Source organism: Neoarius graeffei, chromosome 8 (assembly GCF_027579695.1).
Source record: "Neoarius graeffei isolate fNeoGra1 chromosome 8, fNeoGra1.pri, whole genome shotgun sequence".
Lineage (NCBI taxonomy): Eukaryota > Metazoa > Chordata > Actinopteri > Siluriformes > Ariidae > Neoarius > Neoarius graeffei.
Window position 1 is genome coordinate 94,242,801 of NC_083576.1, and position 19,197 is coordinate 94,261,997.

Genomic DNA, 19,197 nt, shown 5'->3' on the forward strand with positions numbered 1-19,197 from the left:
TTTGTGCTTTTGTCTTTTCTCTTTTTTTTCCTTCAACTTTCAACTCTGTGACCAAAATCATAATCAGTGCTGATTAAATCAAAGAAATACAATAAAAGAGAAAAGGAAATAAATATGAGAAGCATTGGTGGTGGTATGTGAATCAAAATGTGTTTAAAACACCAAGGAATGAAAAGAATCTTGACTCCGTTTGCCTTTGAGACCTGAGTGGAGTGTGTCGCGCTGTAGATGGGCTGCGATGCTTGGGTTAGTGGTGAGGAGATTTTATTTGGATTTATTTTTATCTGTTAACATTTACACGAATAGAACATCTTTTATTTTTAACACATTCTCAGCTACTGCTTGTATTTTCAGTTAAAAAGTAGATAAATAATTCCATGTTAAAAATAAATTCTTTACCAGTGCACATGTATTTTATGAACTCTTTAAATTTGCTCCTTATTTAAACATGTAGAACTATCCTTTGGGGATTTGTTGAGAAAACAATTCGTTTTATTCTTGAAATTTTTCACTCGGAAGACAATTTAAAATAAAAATGGTCATATTAAATTTGACATTATTTATAGGCTACTTTAGATAGGCAGATTGTGCATGTGACAATTGTATAAAAATAATGGCAGTGAAATGTGTGCAGCAAAACAGCTCTGCACAGTCCTGTACATAGAACCTCTAAAAATATAAATATGAATAAAAAAAACAACTAAGTTTGTATACACACACAGACAAACTACAGAGACGTGTGGACAAACATTAAACACAAATTTGAAATAAATCCTTCAACTTCAGAGACCAAAAAAAACATGATCAGGAGGAGGATTATGATGATGATGATGATGATAAAAACTCTAATGAATATAATCCCTGCTTTGAAATCATCATTCTGTCCTCTTGTTCATCAGGAAGCTGTCAAGCTGCTCTGTGTTTTCTATTATTAAACGTGTTTTTATAAACAACAAAGAATGGAATAAAAACTGATTTCTGTCCATCACACCTGCCTGCTGGGTGGGTGGGTGAGTGAGTTGGGTGTGTGAGTTGGGTGAGTGAGTTGGGTGTGTAGGTGCATTTGGTAATTATTAAGTGATCTCATTAAATCAGTCTCATTAAATTTGAAGGTTAATAATTAAAATGAAGCAATCCCATTGAATTGTTTAATTTGACTCATTTGAATTGAATTATACCATAGAATCAGTCTCATTGAATCGTTTGAAGTGAATCATTTAATGAATCAGTGAATCATACCATTAATTCTAGTGCTTAATAACAAATTACCAAACAGCTAAATTATGGTATATTCCAAATTATTATTGATCACTTACCATATTACATAAATCATCTGCACCTTTTTGAATTCTTTGAGAGATTGGGGACTTCGGAACTATTGGAACACCAACAAATGAATACACAGTTTTAATAATAAATGGATTTATTATAACAAAGATAAAAAATGAATAATAACAGGTTGTAATCATTATATACACATATGATGTGGTGTGTGTGTTTATGTGTGTGTGAGAGAGAGAGAGAGAAACCGAGACCTTGGGTGTTGCTCTTGAGAGGGTTGGCTCTTGTGGCTAATGGCCTCTGCGTGCTCTTGCAACAAGGCTTTCGCAGATAGCTTTTCGCAGACAGTTGTAATTTATCGTTGAGCGGGGAGTAATAGGCGTGCGCGATGTTATTCACCGCCACAACGCAAGGGGGCGCGAAATCGCTAGGAGTAGTTGGTGGGTGTGGTTAGTGGAGTGTTTATCCTCCGGTTACTTATAATGACTAGAACTGGAGTCGTATAGATGTACGTACTTCCTCACTTCCTCGATCAACCGCTCTTCGTGCTGCTCCATCTTCGCTCGTGTTTTTAAAAATGGCAGTCGTGAAAACAAACCAAACCGGGAAAGCAGGGAAGCGGAAGTGCGTGTACAGTGGATGTAGAGTGGACCAATCAGAGCCCTCTTGTCTGCGACGTTGTCTGCGAGGCTTCTGCGGTGGTCACAATTTTTGGGAGGTGCGCGCAGAGCGTCTGCAAAGGTGGGGGGGGCTACGCAGACGCCATCTGCGAGGACTGCGTTGTCAGCATAAATTGGCCTTAACTCCACGTGTTTGTGGGGGAGGAGTTAAGGCCCAAGGACCACCTCGTGGAGTTAAACAAAGAAAGGTGTGTTAGGTCTAGCTTGTTGCTAATGTGTGCTTGTGTGAAAGGCCCTATGGCCTAGCTAAAGTGTGTTTGTTAGGCCTGGTGAGGCCTACTGAGCACGTGTTGCTAAAGACAAAGGAATTAGCTTTGGATGCTAATGTCTGCTAAAAGACATCAACCATAGGCCAATTTCACTAGCTTATAACAGTACTGAATCCTAGGGTTGGGCGGTATCCAAATTTTGATACCTTTAAACTGTCTCTGTGTTTTCCCGGGGTATACGGTATTACCGAGAAAAAAATATTTTGTTTCGGCCTACTGTGTAACGTGCGCCTATACCGGCGGACCTTGTCCAGACCTGCGCCTATGCCTCAAATGTACTATTTAAAAGCAGCATAGCGAATTATGTGCATTGTGGTATGGATTAAGCAGCAAAGCGAATTTTGTGCATTGATGAATGGATTAAGAGATATTTCAAAGCATCACGCAACTCTTCCTTCATCTTGAAAATAGCATTCAACTGTCGTTTACACATGTCTGCGTTGAAACGCCATTTGCAGCACTATTTCACCTACTCCATCAAAAAAAAGTACACGATGAGCAGGATCATACCCTTTCAAGCATGGGAAATAAAAAAAGAAAAGAAAAAGAATCAACCAACACCCAAGTCCGTTTAGACTGCGCGATAAACCATATTCTTCAGCGCAAATGAGGCGAACCTAATTCAAATGCGTGATAGCTGCACAAGGCAAAATCATATGGGCCCACGTCATGCCATGGCGGGGAAATTAATAATCAAATGGCCTTACCTTGCTTAAAACGTTGTCTTGATCACATAACTCCTTACAATTATTCCACTTAAATCCATACGGTTTAACACACCCAACAAAGATAGCAAGCGCATTGCTAATTCCCACCAGAAACCTAACAGTTTACGCTTGTAAGAATATAATCCTGAATACTCCTAAACCTACTCTTGTAAATGCGCGGCCCAAGGGTGACTGTCGTTTAGTGTAGCAGTTTAGGGTTTACTTTAGGCCAGCTACAATACAGTACGTGCTGCTCTGTACATTTTGCATTTCCACATGTTCTGTTCCCGTTTCATATCTTGATTTTGTCTATGTTTTTGTGTGAAACATTCTGTTGAACTGTGCATAACTCTTGTGTGACCTTGATACTGAGTGTGCAAAGCACATTCCGTAACTTTCCACTGCTGATACTCCCTACGCAGAGTATATATAAAGCCCCGACGCGCAGCTGCGCATTAGGGCACGACTGAGAATAAACCAGATTGATTTAACTCATGTGGTTTGCTCTCTTTTTGTCCTCGGAGTACTCCTTGTAACGCATCTGAACAGCACGCAGCACAATCCTACCAATTTGGTGACCCCGACGTGATACTCTCAATCAGGTAAGACATGTTTGATTGACTACCTGGTTGGAAGTAGTTCCGTAGTGCCCTAAGGAGGGCTTTGTTTTCCCTGGTTCGAGTCCAGGAAGAGCGCGCTATAGAAATTTGTGTAGCGCCCTAAGGAGGGCTTGGTTTTCCCTGGTTCGAGTCCAGGAAGAGCGCGCTATAGAAATTTAGATAAATATCTGCTGTTTGTTTCTGTTCAGATCCGTTTGCTTTACTGTATGATGGGGGGCTCGTATCCTAAACCTGAGGTCACAGACACCCCGGCGGAATGGATGAATAAGTGTGGTTTAGGCTATTACGTTACGCCGTGGCTGGACAATTTGGCTGGGTGGACGGAGGCAAATCCTCAGATTCCATCGTATCCCCGTGATGGGACGTTTAATCCAGGCTTCCTTGCTTCAGCGCACCGTATGATTTACGAAAGCAATGGTTTGACATGAAGAAGGTATGGGATAAATCAAAGGGTGTTTACACCCCGAGACCTGTTTTAAAGGCTATTCCAAAACCAAAACTTTCTCAGTCAACCTCCCATGTAAAAGCGAGGGAGGAATAGTTACGTCCCACTCATTCCTCATCTCATATACATGTCCAGTAAATTTGTTAGCACATGATTTAATGTGCAAATTAGAAGTAAATCTCACATCCACTCCAGATGGACTAACTATTGAAGTAAGTGAAATGTGCGGTGTGCAGTATGGGTTTGGAAGCCCCCTGTATGTGTATGTCTGGCAGCTCTGTTCAGATCAGCTCGCACACTTGAACACCTCATCAGTTGACACAGATTATATGATGAGGAGCGTTTGCTCGAAATAGTCGATGTGTTGCAACCTAGAAATGACGTCGCTGTGAATATAAAGGAAGAAATAGCTCCGGCTCAGGAAGGTGGCCGTCCGCGTCAGCGCACCGTGTCGACATTTTTTTTTGGAGGGACACACCGAATGCTTTGCAGCTCCTGCGTGAGCAGTTAACTAGGTATTTCTCCGCCTGATGTTTTTGCCCTATCCAGTTCTGTGCTGCCACATAACATTCTGAACGCTGCTTGTACGTCCCAAGCTCCTCCCCCTGTTCTCTCTGCTCTTCCTAACACCCTGTGGGCGGATCATAAGGACGATGTGGGCTCTGTGAGCTGCTCTCCGTATGAAGCTGTTATTAAACACTCTACACCTGTTTATGTTAAACAATACCCTCTGTCTCCTAGTAAGCTCAATGGTATTGACAATATTCTAAAATCTCTTTTGCAGCAAGGTGTCGTGGTTCCTTGTGTCAGCCCGTATAACACCCCAGTGAACCCGGTCCCAAAACCGGATGGCACATGGCGCCTCACTCAAGATCTACGTAAAATAAATGAACTCATCGTTCCCGTGGCTCCAGTGGTCCCTGACGTTCCTTCTCTTATGTCTTCTATTCCGTGTGACCATGCTTATTTCTCTGTGATTGATTTGTGCTCTGCCTTTTTCAGTGTTCCTGTGGGCCATGAGACTCAGCCCCTGTTTGCTTTCACACACAGGGGAAGACAATACACGTGGACGCGGTTGCCACAGGGTTTCATTGACTCACCGGCAGTCTTCACTGCCGTATTGCGGGACGCGCTGGCTGATCTCTGTCTTCCCCGGGGCTCCACGGTGCTCCAGTACGCGGATGATCTCCTGGTAACGGCGGAGGATCAAGGCGCTTGTGCTGCCGCCACATTGTCTCTCCTCACACTCCTGGCGCAGAAGGGTTTCAAGGTCTCCCGCACGAGGTTGCAGTTTTGCCTCACAACTGTTCGCTACTTGGGACATGACCTCTCTCAGGGTTCCAGGAGGCTTAGCCCGGAACGCGTTCAAGTCATTATGGACACTCAGGTGCCTGCAACCAAGCACGCTCTCATGGCATTTCTGGGCCTCATCAATTACTGTCGTCAATGGATCCCTGACTGTTCAATCTATGACAAGTGTTTGCGTTCAGCTATAAGTCACTCAGATCCTTTGACTCAGCCCCTGGTCTGGACTGAGGACAGGCTAACGGCCTTCAAGGCTCTGAAGCAAGCTTTGTGCTCCGCCCCTGCTCTCGGGCTGCCGAACTATCGTTTGCCGTTTCACCTGTATGTGTGCAATCAGAAGGGGACCGCCTCTGGGGTGCTGGCTCAGGAGCACGGGGGGGGGGCATGCGACCTTGCGCGTTTCTGTCTAAACTCTTGATGCTGTGGCACAAGGGCTTCCTGGCTGTCTTAGGGCTGTTGCTGCGTGTGCTCTCATGGTCACGGACGCTGAAAAACTTGTTTTGTCGCATCCGCTCATTTTACACACTTCACATGACGTCGTGTACATTCTGCGGAATCTTAGCACTCAGCATTTGTCTGCTCAGCGTCGCTCTGGCTATGAGTTTATTCTTTTGGCCACAGAGCATCTCACTGTTAAGCCCTCCTCGTCGTTTGATTCTGTCGCCCACGCTCTTCAGCGTCTTCTTAACTCACAGGATGACGATGTTGCGTTTGACTCACATGACTGTCTTTCTAATATCGTTTTTGAGACTAGCATCCGCCCAGACTTACACTCCACCCCTCTTTCCACAGGCGATTCTCTTTTTGTAGATGGTTCCTGTTCCCGCCCTGCGGATGGTGTGTTCCTGTGTGGTTACTCTGTTTGTCGCCTCCCTGATGAAATTGTTGAAGCTCATTCTTTGCCTTTTTCTTCTGCTCAGGCTGCGGAGCTCTATGCTTTGACTCGTGCGTGTATTTTGGCTCAAGACACAGACGTTACTATTTACACCGACTCACGCTACGCTTTCGGCGTGGCGCACGACTTCGGCCGCATTTGGGCGTCTCGGGGGTTTACGACAGCCGACGGTAAGCCCATTTCTCATTCTTCACTTGTTACTGATTTAATCACCGCCTGTCTCCTTCCGTGCACGTTGGCCATTGTTAAGACACGCGCGCACACAAGAGGGGACTCATTTGAAGTAAAGGGCAATTCATTCGCTGATCGAGTCGCTAAAGCTGCAGCCGCATCCGGTGTCCTGCCTCCAGGCTTTAATTGCGCTTTAGTTTCTACTGATCGCATGGTTAGCGCTGTCTTACCTGACATAGATCTCATTTCTATCCAGGCCTCGGCCTCTGTGGCAGATACGCAGTTCTGGGACGCCCAGGGCGCGACAGAGAAGAGTGGCGTTTTGCTTGACGCACAGGGCCGTCTTTGTTTACCTCGTCACTGTACTCCCTTTCTCGTCCGCGAGTTCCATGGTCCCACTCATCGCGGCCGAAGAGGGGTAGTGGAGGATATGAACAGAACATTCTGCATCAATAATTTGCACACAGACGCACACAACATTCTGGACAAGTGTTTAACGTGCGCCCAGAATAATCTATCTAAACCAGGCGCGGTACATCAGCACCTTCCCATACCCGACACGCCTTTCCAAGAATGGCAGATCGACTTCACTCACATGCCAAAGCAGGGCCCGTTCAAATACCTTTTGGTCATGATTGACAAATTTTCACGGTGGATTGAGGCTTTCCCGTGTAGCAAAGAGAACGCCCGAACAGCAGTGAACAAACTTACACAGGAAATTATCCCACGTTACGGTCTTCCGGTAGGAATTGACTCTGATAAGGGAACGCCGTTCACCTCTAAGGTAACGCAGGAGCTATGTAAAGACCTCAAGATCAATTGGCGTTTTCATTATCCCATACCATCCACAGTCCTCTGGCATTGTGGAGCGCGCGAATAGAACGATTAAGGGTAAGTTGCGTAAGGCTATGCAAGACGCAGGCACGAAAATTGGGTCCAAGTTTTACCGTTGGTCCTCGCTGATATGCGCATGACTGCTCAGGTCGCTCTCGACAATTTATCTCCGTACGAGCTCGTCATGGGACGCCCCTTTCCTGTCCCTTGGCGTAGAGGCATGCAGGTTATAGGAACGGGTGATCTTGAAGTACATCTCAGCGAGTACGCGGTGGGTCTCATGCGGGTGCTGGATGAGTATTGGGCGAGAGTAAATTCCAAAAAGCCTCCCATTCCAGAGGCACACACTCACCCCTTTGAGGTAGGGGACAGAGTTTTAGTAAAGAGATTCGCTAAACTAAACGCTCCCATGGAGGAGTCACCCTACAGTGGGCCCACCGATGTACTCGCTGTAACTCGCACGGCTGTGCTAACGGACCTTTTTCCACAGTGGATCCATGCCAGCAGAATAAAGAAGGCTCCAATGTAATAGAAATCTATATTGTTGATGCTTAACAGACTTTTGTGTTTCAGAAAGTTGCTGTGACAATAGCTGACGGCCTTTTCAGGGATCCCCTTCCAGCATCTGGAGCAATCCAGTTTCGGCTGATCTACAAAGAGGGGATGGTTGGTGAGTCTTGCAAAGTTCTGGGCTGAAGAGTCTGAAAAGCACGGGAGCCTGTGACATTTTTCGCCGTCTGCACCCTGTGAGCATTAGAGAACAAAGTCAGTGACCAGTATGACTTTCTTCATCATCGTGCTGATCTCAACGCTTGGGGCAGGGTTACCCGCACAAGCAATACACCGGGACCCAAGGGATAACGAGTTTTAGAAATATGTAAACTTCACTGTAAAAACATCAATGAATATGAGTAAACCCTGTTATGTGTGTTCTTTGTTACCCCATGACAGCAGCGATCCTTTTCCGGTCCGAATAGCCCCGTCTAACTACTCTGAGGTTAATATGATGATCTCGCACACAGGTTATGTCCCTGTGTCGGCCAAGACTGGGGTGTGAATAATACTCTGGGCTTGCGTCAGAGTATTAAAGAGGGGATTGTAAGAATATAATCCTGAATACTCCTAAACCTACTCTTGTAAATGCGCGGCCCAAGGGTGACTGTCGTTTAGTGTAGCAGTTTAGGGTTTACTTTAGGCCAGCTACAATACAGTACGTGCTGCTCTGTACATTTTGCATTTCCACATGTTCTGTTCCCGTTTCATATCTTGATTTTGTCTATGTTTTTGTGTGAAACATTCTGTTGAACTGTGCATAACTCTTGTGTGACCTTGATACTGAGTGTGCAAAGCACATTCCGTAACTTTCCACTGCTGATACTCCCTACGCAGAGTATATATAAAGCCCCGACGCGCAGCTGCGCATTAGGGCACGACTGAGAATAAACCAGATTGATTTAACTCATGTGGTTTGCTCTCTTTTTGTCCTCGGAGTACTCCTTGTAACGCATCTGAACAGCACGCAGCACAATCCTAACAACGCTACGATGTTTTCTTCCGTTTCTTCAGTAGATGACATTTCAAACGTTTATTACCCACATCCCAAATGTCATACATTATATTATTTTACCTTGTTGTTACTCATGTAACCAACTCAAAACACAACTCATTGGAGAGATCTCATGGAAGTGGAGTACCCCAGGCTATGGTGTGCCTTAGGGGACATATTAGATTTTTTCGATTTTTCTTCTTACATACTTTACACACAGCTTCATCTGTGTTTGCTGGCTCTCCCTTTTCATTTGGTTTGAAACCAAAATACTGCCACACTGCTGATGTTGTATTTTTTTTTTGCCACTAAGTCGTTATCTTGACTTGCCATCTTTCAACCGCGGTCTCAGTCTCTTGCGAAGCTTTCTGTCAGACTCCAAATGTCACGCAGGGTTGCCATGGTAACGACATAAACAACCCTGCACGCGATGAGAACTTCTTTAGGAAATTGATAGAATTAGTGAAAATACGATCACACAGTTATTCGGGATGATCTTCAATTTATTATTTTATATTATGACCTCATGTACTCCATATTTATTTAGATATTATACATTTTTTTAAAATGACGGTAATGAGACCGATACCGTTGGTACTTTTGGATACCTCGGGATACCTTCTTACCGTAATACCGCCCAACCCTACTGAATCCCCTGAAATCTTAATGCGGTCAAGATGTATAATAAGAGAACTAAATATGTTAGTAGTAAAGAAAAGCATGCACAGCCTATCTATTAAAAACAATTGAGAGATTAACAAGATAAATCAACACGCTGCGTGTTTTACCAGTGTAACAATAGACCTGGGTTTAAATTCACACTATTTCAATAAAACAAATTCCTAAGACAATCTTAATTTATGCCCAAATTTTTGACTCAATATCTTGCCTCTAGCAAGGTTCTGAGAAGATGTTCGCCGTTGTAGAGCTTCGCTGTTCATGAAGCACGTGAGCCGCTCGTGTAGAAGGCGCAGAGCTTTCTGGTCCAGCGGATCACTTGGGTCGTTTCCGTGAAGGCAGAGGATTCTTGGTCCGAACTTCAGCGTTCGTGAGGAAAAGTCTCTGATCAGAATAATATGCACAGCGCTTTTTTTTTAGTCAGAAGGAACCCGGTCGCTTCCAACTTTTAACTAAAACTGCGTTTGAGCGGCAGTCGTGATGTCACTTCTAATACGAATAAACCGGTTGTAACTCAGGTTGAGTTTAAAGATCGCACGACTCTGGAGTTTACCTTGGCCAAGGGTAAGAAAGAAACTCGCGCTGAATGATGGATCTTGCAAGAAAGGAACAAAAAACGTCTTTTTGGTAGAGAGCATCTCTTTTGTGTGTCTAGATTCCTTGAAATCTAGACACCAGAGACAAAGGGCTGAGGAATTCCAGGCGGTTTATGCCTTCCTGGAGGATGACGTAGATGATCCCGCCCCGGCGTGACGCAGGTCAATGCGGAAGTGGGCTGATGGGAAATGATGTTTCTTAGTGGAATGTACCTACAGGTGAGTGAGTGAGGTGGGTCAGTGAGTTGGGTGGGTGAGTGAGTGAGGTGGGTCAGTGAGTGAGTCAGTGAGTTGGGTGGGTGAGTGAGTGAGGTGGGTCAGTGAGTGAGTGAGGTGAGTGAGTTGGGTGAGTGAGTGAGTTGGGTGAGTTGGGTCGGTGAGTGAGTTGGGTTGGTGAGTGAGTTGGGTTGGTGAGTGAGTTGGGTCGGTGAGTGAGTTGGCTGAGTGAGTGAGTTGGGTCGGTGAGTGAGTGAGTTGGGTTGGTGAGTGAGTGAGTTGGGTCAGTGGGTGAGTGAGTGAATTGGGTCAGTGAGTGAGTGAGTTGGGTGGGTGGGTGAGTGAGTGAGTGAGTTGGGTGGGTGAGTTGGGTGAGTGAGTTGGGTGGGTGAATGAATGAGGTGAGTGAGTGAGTTGGGTGAGTGAGTGAGTGAGTTGGGTGAGTTGAGTGAGTGAGTTGGGTGGGTGAGTGAGTTGGGTCAGTGAGTGAGTGAGTTGGGTGAGTGAGTGAATGAGTTGGGTGAGTGAGTGAATGAGTTGAGTGAGTGAATGAATTGGGTGGGTGAGTTGGGCGAGTTGAGTGAGTGAGTTGGGTGGGTGGGTGAGTTGGGCGAGTTGAGTGAGTGAGTTGGGTGGGTGGGTGAGTTGAGTGAGTTGGGTGGGTGAGTTGAGTGAGTTGGGTGGGTGAGTGAGTGAGTTGGGTCAGTGAGTGAGTGAGTTGGGTGGGTGGGTGAGTTGAGTGAGTGAGTGAGTGAGTTGGGTGGGTGAGTGAGTTGGGTAGGTGGGTGAGTTAAGTGAGTTGGGTGGGTGGGTGAGTTGAGTGAGTGAGTTAGGTCAGTGAGTGAGTTGGGTGAGTTGGGTGGGTGAGTGAGGTGAGTGAGTTGGGTCAGTGAGTGAGTGAGTTGGGTGAGTGAGTGAGTTGGGTGGGTGAGTGAGTGAGTTGGGTGGGTGAGTGAGTGAGTCAGTTAGGTCAGTGAGTGAGTGAGTTAGGTCAGTGAGTGAGTTGTGTGGGTGAGTGAGTTGGGTGGGTCACTGAGTGAGTGAGTGAGTGAGTGAGTGAGTGAGTGAGTGAGTTGGGTGGGTCAGTGAGTGAGTGAGGGAGTGAGTTGGGTGAGTGAGTGAGTGAGTTGGGTGAGTGAGTTGGGTGGGTCAGTGAGTTGGGTGAGTGAGTTGGGTGGGTCAGTGAGTGAGTGAGTTGGGTGAGTGAGTTGTGTGGGTGAGTGAGTGAGTTGGGTGGGTCAGTGAGTGAGTGAGTGAGTTGGGTGGGTCAGTGAGTGAGTGAGTTGGGTGGGTCAGTGAGTGAGTGAGTTGGGTGAGGGAGTTGGGTGGGTCAGTGAATGAGTGAGTTGGGTGGGTCAGTGAGTGAGTTGGGTGGGTCAGTGAGTGAGGGAGTGAGTTGGGTGGGTCAGTGAGTGAGTGAGTTGGGTGGGTCAGTGAGTGAGTGAGTTGGGTGAGTGAGTGAGTTGGGTGGGTCAGTGAGTGAGTGAGTTGGGTGGGTCAGTGAGTGGGTGAGGGAGTGAGTTGGGTGGGTCAGTGAGTGAGTGAGTGAGGGAGTGAGTTGGGTGGGTCAGTGAGTGAGTTGGGTGGGTCAGTGAGTGAGTGAGTGAGTTGGGTGGGTCAGTGAGTGAGATGGGTGGGTCAGTGAGTGAGGGAGTGAGTTGGGTGGGTCAGTGAGTGAGTGAGTGAGTTGGGTGAGTGAGTTGGGTGGGTCAGTGAGTGAGTGAGTTGGGTGAGTGAGTTGGGTGGGTCAGTGAGTGGGTGAGAGAGTGAGTTGGGTGGGTCAGTGAGTGAGTGAGTTGGGTGAGTGAGTTGGGTGGGTCAGTGAGTGGGTGAGGGAGTGAGTTGGGTGGGTCAGTGAGTGAGTGAGTTGGGTGAGTGAGTTGGGTGGGTCAGTGAGTGGGTGAGGGAGTGAGTTGGGTGGGTGAGTGAGTGAGGGAGTGAGTTGGGTCAGTGAGTGAGTGAGTGAGTTGGGTGGGTGGGTCAGTGAGTGAGTGAGTGAGTTGGGTGGGTGAGTGAGTGAGTTGGGTGGGTGAGTGAGTGAGTTGGGTGGGTGAGTGAGTGAGGGAGTGAGTTGGGTGGGTGAGTGAGTGAGTTGGGTGGGTGAGTGAGTGAGTGAGTGAGTTAGGTGGGTGAGGGAGTGAGTTGGGTGGGTCAGTGAGTGAGTGAGTGAGTTGGGTGGGTGAGTGAGTGAGTTGGGTGGGTCAGTGAGTGAGTGAGTGAGTTGGGTGGGTGAGTGAGTGAGTTGGGTGGGTCAGTGAGTGAGTGAGTGAGTTGGGTGGGTGAGTGAGTGAGTTGGGTGGGTCAGTGAGTGAGTGAGTGAGTTGGGTGGGTGAGTGAGTGAGTTGGGTGGGTCAGTGAGTGAGTGAGTGAGTTGGGTGGGTGAGTGAGTGAGTTGGGTGGGTGAGTGAGTGAGGGAGTGAGTTGGGTGGGTGAGGGAGTGAGTTGGGTGGGTGAGTGAGTGAGGGAGTGAGTTGGGTGGGTGAGTGAGTGAGTTGGGTGGGTGAGTGAGTGAGGGAGTGAGTTGGGTGGGTGAGGGAGTGAGTTGGGTGGGTGAGTGAGTGAGGGAGTGAGTTGGGTGGGTGAGGGAGTGAGTGAGGGAGTGAGTTGGGTCAGTGAGTGAGTGAGTGAGTTGGGTCAGTGAGTGAGTGAGGGAGTGAGTTGGGTCAGTGAGTGAGTGAGTGCTCCAGCAGGTGGCGCTGTTCCCCTGTGTGTCTCTGTGTCCCTGTCCGTTACAAACAGAGGAAGAGAAGAAGAACTGCAGCTTTCCAGCCTCCGCTGTGATGATCCTTTAAAGACCCCGGACGGTATTCTGGGCGCATTTCCGTCACTGCGCGCGCTCAAACCCTGCGGCTTTCTAATACAGCGCCTGCAGTGCGCGCGCTGCTCTCAGTCCTCAGGTAAGTCGCTGTTCGCGGCGGCGCTCGGGCACAGAGTTCCGTTCCCCGCTGCGTCCCGAACTCACGCCCACTCCCGGGACAAGTGCACTCGCTAGGGAACGAAATAAAGGCTCTGTATTGTGAAGTGCACTACATTTAGTCGGGAGCATGTTGGGATTCGGCCTGCTAACTTTCTGTTTTCTTTATTTGTTTTTACTTCTTTACATTTTAAAGCAAAACGGTATTTTAGTGTTTAAGTTTTTATTCTGAATAAAATGCTGAATTAGTTTAGTATTGTACAGACTTCAGTCATAAACAATAATAATAATTACATATTAATTGCATTTAATACTAATCACTATACACTCCCCGGTCATTTTATTAGGAACACCCCAACACCCACCTGCTGTTTTCTGCAGTTCTGTAATCAGCCGATCCTCCACATCAGATCCCGCAGATACAAACCAGGAGCTTCAGTTAATGTTCACAATGTTCCAACATCAGAACGGGAAACATTGTGATCTCACAGTGAAGTGTGACTTTCTTTCTGTCACTGTGGTCTGGGTGTTGGTTTGAGCCAGATGGACTGGTTTGAGTATTTCAGAAGCTGCTGATCTCCTGGGGTTTTCACACACAACAGTCTCTAGAGTTTACACAGAATGGTGCAGAAAACAAAAAACACTGAGTGAGTGAGCGACAGTTCTGTGGGTGGAAACAAACGCCTTGTTGATAAGAGAGGGTCAGAGGGGAATGGACAGGTCTGTTCAAGCTCTTTTGCTAGGAAGGATATAGTAACTCACATAATCACGCTTTACAACCGTGGTGAGCAGAAAAGCATCTCAGCATGCAACAGCAGAAGAACACATTGGGTTCCACTCCACTCGAGTGAATTAATATAAACCTGCGCTACTGTTGGAGCTGCTGTTGGAGAGAATTAATCAACACCCTCTGTTTTCAGGTCAGGTTTGTGAAGAAATGCAGATGGAGGCTGATGGAAGAACATCGAGCTCAGTGGGACACGTCACCACGGTGGACCAACAGAACGGAGAATTCTGGAAGCAGCCGCTGAAAGAGGAAGAAAGTGACGAAGATAAAACTGAAGGTTACGTCTGTAAGACAGTCACATGTCTACAGATATAATAACACGTCTCACTTCTCCGTCTGCTACACGGTGATGAGAGTCAATCTGAAATGTTCTAAATCTTTAGATGGAGGAACTTCGAGCTCTGTGGAGGAAGGTGAAGACCAGCGGAACGGAGAATTCCACATCCTTATAAAGGAAGAAACAAAACACGACGACTTTCTCTGTAAGACATTGAGATGTTCAACACTTCACTGATGGGTGTGACCTGAAATTTTTTCTGGGCTGTTAATCTGGAAATAAACTTATTGTTTTTATAATATTTTAGAACACATTGGACTCAAATTAAATTAAACACATTTAGAAGTAAAAAGTGGTTATGAATAAAGTTCTGTTTCTTATCTAAAGTCAGATGATGACACGTCTGAGATGCTTAGAATTTTTTGTTCCCAAGATTTTTTTCTGTCTCTTGTTCCAGATTGTGAGGATTGCAGATCTTTCTTCATCAACAAGTGTGAGGTTCACGGTCCGGCTCTCTTCATCCCTGATGTTCTGGTTCCGCTGGGGGCCGCTGACCGAGCCAGACAAACCCTTCCTCCGGGTCTCGAGATTCGGAAGTCTGGTATTCCCAATGCAGGCCTGGGAGTGTTTAACAACAGTGGCACGATTCCAGTCGGTGCTCACTTCGGGCCCTACCAGGGAGACACGGTAGAGCGAGAGGAAGCCATGAACAGCGCCTACTCCTGGGTGGTGAGTTTGCGTTTCTGAGGACAGTTAAGTGTGTGATTACGTGGTGTAGTACCTGTGGGGAAAGGCATGTGGTAGGTTTCACTCTGCAGAGATCCTTGTAGATCCGGGATCACTGAACAGGGCTGAGTGAGTTTGCTCCATCTCCAGCACCTCCTTTAACACGTCTACACTGAGGATTATATTTTAATTTTACTCAAGGAAAGATGCAGATGGACTTTTACCTGCTTTTCCAGTAACTACACTGCAGAGGGTAGAGGGCAATTGCGTTATGTCTGAGGGAGAGCTCAATAAATCCCGGGTGTAATATTGGACCTCGTTTATTGCGTTGGAAACAAATAAATTTTGTCTAGCAGCGAGGGAGGGTGAAGGCTAACACATGCTTCCTCTGAGACACGTGAAGCCAGCTGCATCTTTTTGAACCGCTGCTCATTCTGCGTTACAGTGCAGCGTAACACACATGGAGAAAAGTGCTGTCTGCCCTCTTCCACATACCTGAGCTCACAGGCACACATGATTGGCTCGTGTCACTGTGATTGACAGACACTGTCCCACCCAGACAGCAAGCTTTACTTTCTTGACTCCCAGCCATGGAACCACATTTTGTTCTCAGAGTTTTTAACTATCTCTTTTTTTGAGATGTGTGGGCGTGGCTAAATGTAAAAATTTATTAATGTAGATGCGTATGAAGAAAATCAGTAAAATGTCTGTAAACCTGTCTCTCTCTGTATGAGGCTGTATCTTCTGTACATCTCTGTTAGTGAGGTTTCTCACATCACTGCTCTGCTGATTACGCTGTCCTCCTCCTCTCCCTCACTCATGTTTCTGTTTGGAGCTCAGCCTGTCTGGTGTACATCTCATCAGGGATGGCAGCTCATCCACTGAGACTAAATCCCAACAAGACTCAGCTGCTGTACATTCCTGGAGATGTTAAGATCTTGCGAGCTCCTTGGAGAACTCTCAGATTTCACTGTGGGACAAGACGTTTCTGGAAAACCTCACGGTGCTAACCTGACTTGATTTCTCCATTACGCCATCAGGAGGATATTTCTATCCACAGAGCTCACCCAGGTGCTTGTTTAGTCCCTGATCATGTCAGGGTTTGACTGCTGCAGCCCACTCTTGGCAGGTCTGTTAGTGAGGTTAGACTCGCACATGGGAGTCATAGTGATGCTGTACTGATGACACTTAACTCATCATCTTTCCTTCATTCCTCAAGTTTCTGCTCAGATCTCAGAGCATGTCATCAAATCAACTAAATCCCAACAGGACTGAGCTGCTACACATTCCTGGAGATGCATCCCAACATCAAGATCTTGTGATCTCATTCAAACCACACTTGACTCAACCAATCATCCCTCATGATGCACGGAAGACCATAACGTTTCATAGAGCTGGCAGCTTCATATGCATCGTATTAAGCAGTAAAATATTGCTTAACAGTTTGGGGTCTCCTTTGTCGTATTTTATGCTTCATAATGCACCACATGTTGTAAATGGGAGACAGGTCTGGACTGCAGCAGGCCAGTTTAACACCCAGACTCTTTTACTACGGAGCCATGCAGGAAGACCATAACGTTTCATAGAGCTGGCAGCTTCACATGTATCATGTTTCTGCACATATTAAAACTGCATGGCTCCATAGTAAAAGAGTCCAAGTGCTAAACTGGCCTGCTGCAGTCCAGACCTGTCTCCCATTTAAAACATGTGGTGCACTATGAAGCAAAAAATACGACAAAGGAGACCCCAAACTGTTAAGTAACTGAAACTGTATATCAGACGAGAATGGGACAACATTTTTCTTTCAGAAGTACAGCAATTGGTCTCCTCAGTTCCCAAACGTTTACAGTGTTGTTAAAAGTAGAGGTGATGCAGCACAGCAGTGAACATGCCCCTGTCCCAACTTTTCTGAAATGTGCTGCTGACATCAAATTCAAAATGAGCAGATATTTTTCAAAAAACAATAAAATTTCTGTTTCAACATCTGATATGTTGTCTTTGTACTATTTTTAATGAAATATAGGGTTTTTGCAAGATTTGCAAGTTTATCGCATTCTGTTTTTATTTACAGTTTACACAGCGTTCCAACTTTTTTGGAACTGGGGTTGTATGTAACATTTGAATATGTTTTTTTCTCTCTCTTTTCAGATATACAAGAGTGAGCAGTGTGAAAAATACATTGATGCCACATCAGAGATGCATTCAAACTGGATGAGGTGAGAAATGTTTTATATTCCTTATTTCTACTCCATATTTTAGGAAAACTCCGTACATGGCTTTTATTTTGCATCACTCTGCTGTTAAACCTGAGCAGACGTCCATAACCGTGAGACTGATCTAAACCGGGACAATAGTGTCTCTTCAGTGTGGGAATGAAAGCACCGTGTTGGTGGATTATTTGTGCAAGCAGCTGGTTATAAACAGAGAATAATCCGGAGCCTGAAACAGAACCCTGTCTGTCAGATAAACTCAGAACCAGGAAAGAACGTGTCCATGTTCTCACATGTGTCTGTTAAAAAGCAAAGGCCAGCTGTGTCAAGCGTACAGAAGCGTTTTTACTGCCACACCAGAAAAAAAGAAAAAAATTAGTATCACCTACTAACATGAAAAATGTATTATAACAATATATTATCACGTTATTACATGAAACGTTTCACTTTATTATGTGATAACTTATATTGTTAAAATGTGAAACTTTTCAGGTTATAACTTGATAACTTTAAGCTCATGTTTGAATCTGTGGCGAGATTCTGCTGTTACTGAACACGGTGAATGACACTGTAATAAGTTTGCGCACTCTCAGAAGGATTTAAAATACATGGTGCTGTACAGAAGGAGGAGAGAGTCTGACCCGCTGGAGGTAGCTTGTAACCATGGAGCTGTCCATGCTCCTCCCACTGATCAGTGAGAAATGATGCTACCTCCTCCTCTACAGCCCCATGTAGTTAGCTCATCTGGTCATAAGGCCCATGAGCTGTTGCCATGGCGTGGTGTCCGTCGTCCACAATTCAGTTAAATTGTATCTCCTCTGTCAATTCGCCACGGATTTCTGTTCCGATTGTTTTGTTTGAAAGAACTCATCACTCCGCACAAAACTTTGTCATTGCTTTGTCAAAATTTTTTGCTAACAAGTTAGTAATTAGGCCAAATTTTCCAGACCTCTCACTAGAATTGTATCTCCTCTCATTTCTCATCTGATTCCAGTTCTGATGGATGTTTTGGGTCGATCTTCCCTCAGGGAACACAATTTAGTCCTTTGTTGATGTTCCTGTTGTGAACAGTTTGTGGTGGAGGTTGGTCCTCTCTCTCTCACATCGTCACATTTCAGTTCTGTTTGATGTTTTGGTTGTCAGGGTCGTTTTGATGGCAGGCCGGATGAGATACTACGTCCTTGACATTCTGATTCAAAATCCTTCTGAGTGCGTGCACACTTATTACAGTGTCATTCACTGTGTTCAGTAGCAGCAGAATCTCGCTGGGTCTCAACCCAAACATCAAATAGAACCTGATTAAATCATGTAATGTGGCTCATTTACCCAGTTTACCCTCCACACACCTCATTCACACCATGGATTCAAACACGAGTTTAACATTATCACGTTATAATGTGAAACCAAATTATCACGTTATAATGTGAAATGTTTCCCGTAATAACGTGAAAATATATTGTTATAACAAACTTTTCACGTTATTCCGTGATACAGATTGTATGTTCTTTTTTTTTCCCTGATGTGGCAGCAATATGCTTCTGTACAAACACAACGCATCAAAAGTTCACCAAAACCTGAACAGAAACATCACTCCAGTCTGAGGTGAGAAGAAGGTCAGTGAACACTTTAGTCACAGCTGATTCTGTGCTCTGAAGCTTCTGGAAACCAGAATAAAACACATCATGCTTGTTAATTTTAATTAAAAAAAAAAAAGCACAAACCACATTTTCTCCAGAATCTCTGATAGAAAACATACTGAAGGTGAATCTTTATTGAGCTGATTTCTTTCCCTCGTTCTCTCAGGTATGTGAATTGCGCTCCTAATGATGAAGAGCAGAATCTGGTGGCGTTTCAGTACCGAGGTGGGATTCTGTACCGCTGCTGTCGACCCATTGAGCCAGGACAGGAGCTGTTGCTGTGGTACGAAGAGGAGTTCACTAAAGAGCTCAGCATCACCTTCAACTACATCTGGAACAGAAAGTGCTCCGTGAATGGTGATGTCTGTAACTTGTAACTTATTGGGATTTAAAAATTATTTTA

General features: G+C 45.6%; 1 protein-coding gene across 1 annotated transcript in view; it reads left to right on the forward strand.

Moving 5' to 3' along the window:
- Positions 1-12,982: 12,982 nt before the first annotated feature.
- Positions 12,983-19,197, forward strand: part of LOC132889967 (zinc finger protein 658B-like) — a 45,337-nt gene continuing 39,122 nt past the window's right edge. Inside the window, exons 1-6 of the mRNA XM_060926769.1 lie at positions 12,983-13,140; positions 14,078-14,230; positions 14,328-14,426; positions 14,679-14,950; positions 17,096-17,163; positions 18,961-19,151. Coding sequence (XP_060782752.1) covers positions 14,095-14,230; positions 14,328-14,426; positions 14,679-14,950; positions 17,096-17,163; positions 18,961-19,151 — 766 coding nt within the window. The 5' untranslated portion in view covers positions 12,983-13,140; positions 14,078-14,094. The remainder of the gene's footprint in view (positions 13,141-14,077; positions 14,231-14,327; positions 14,427-14,678; positions 14,951-17,095; positions 17,164-18,960; positions 19,152-19,197) is intronic.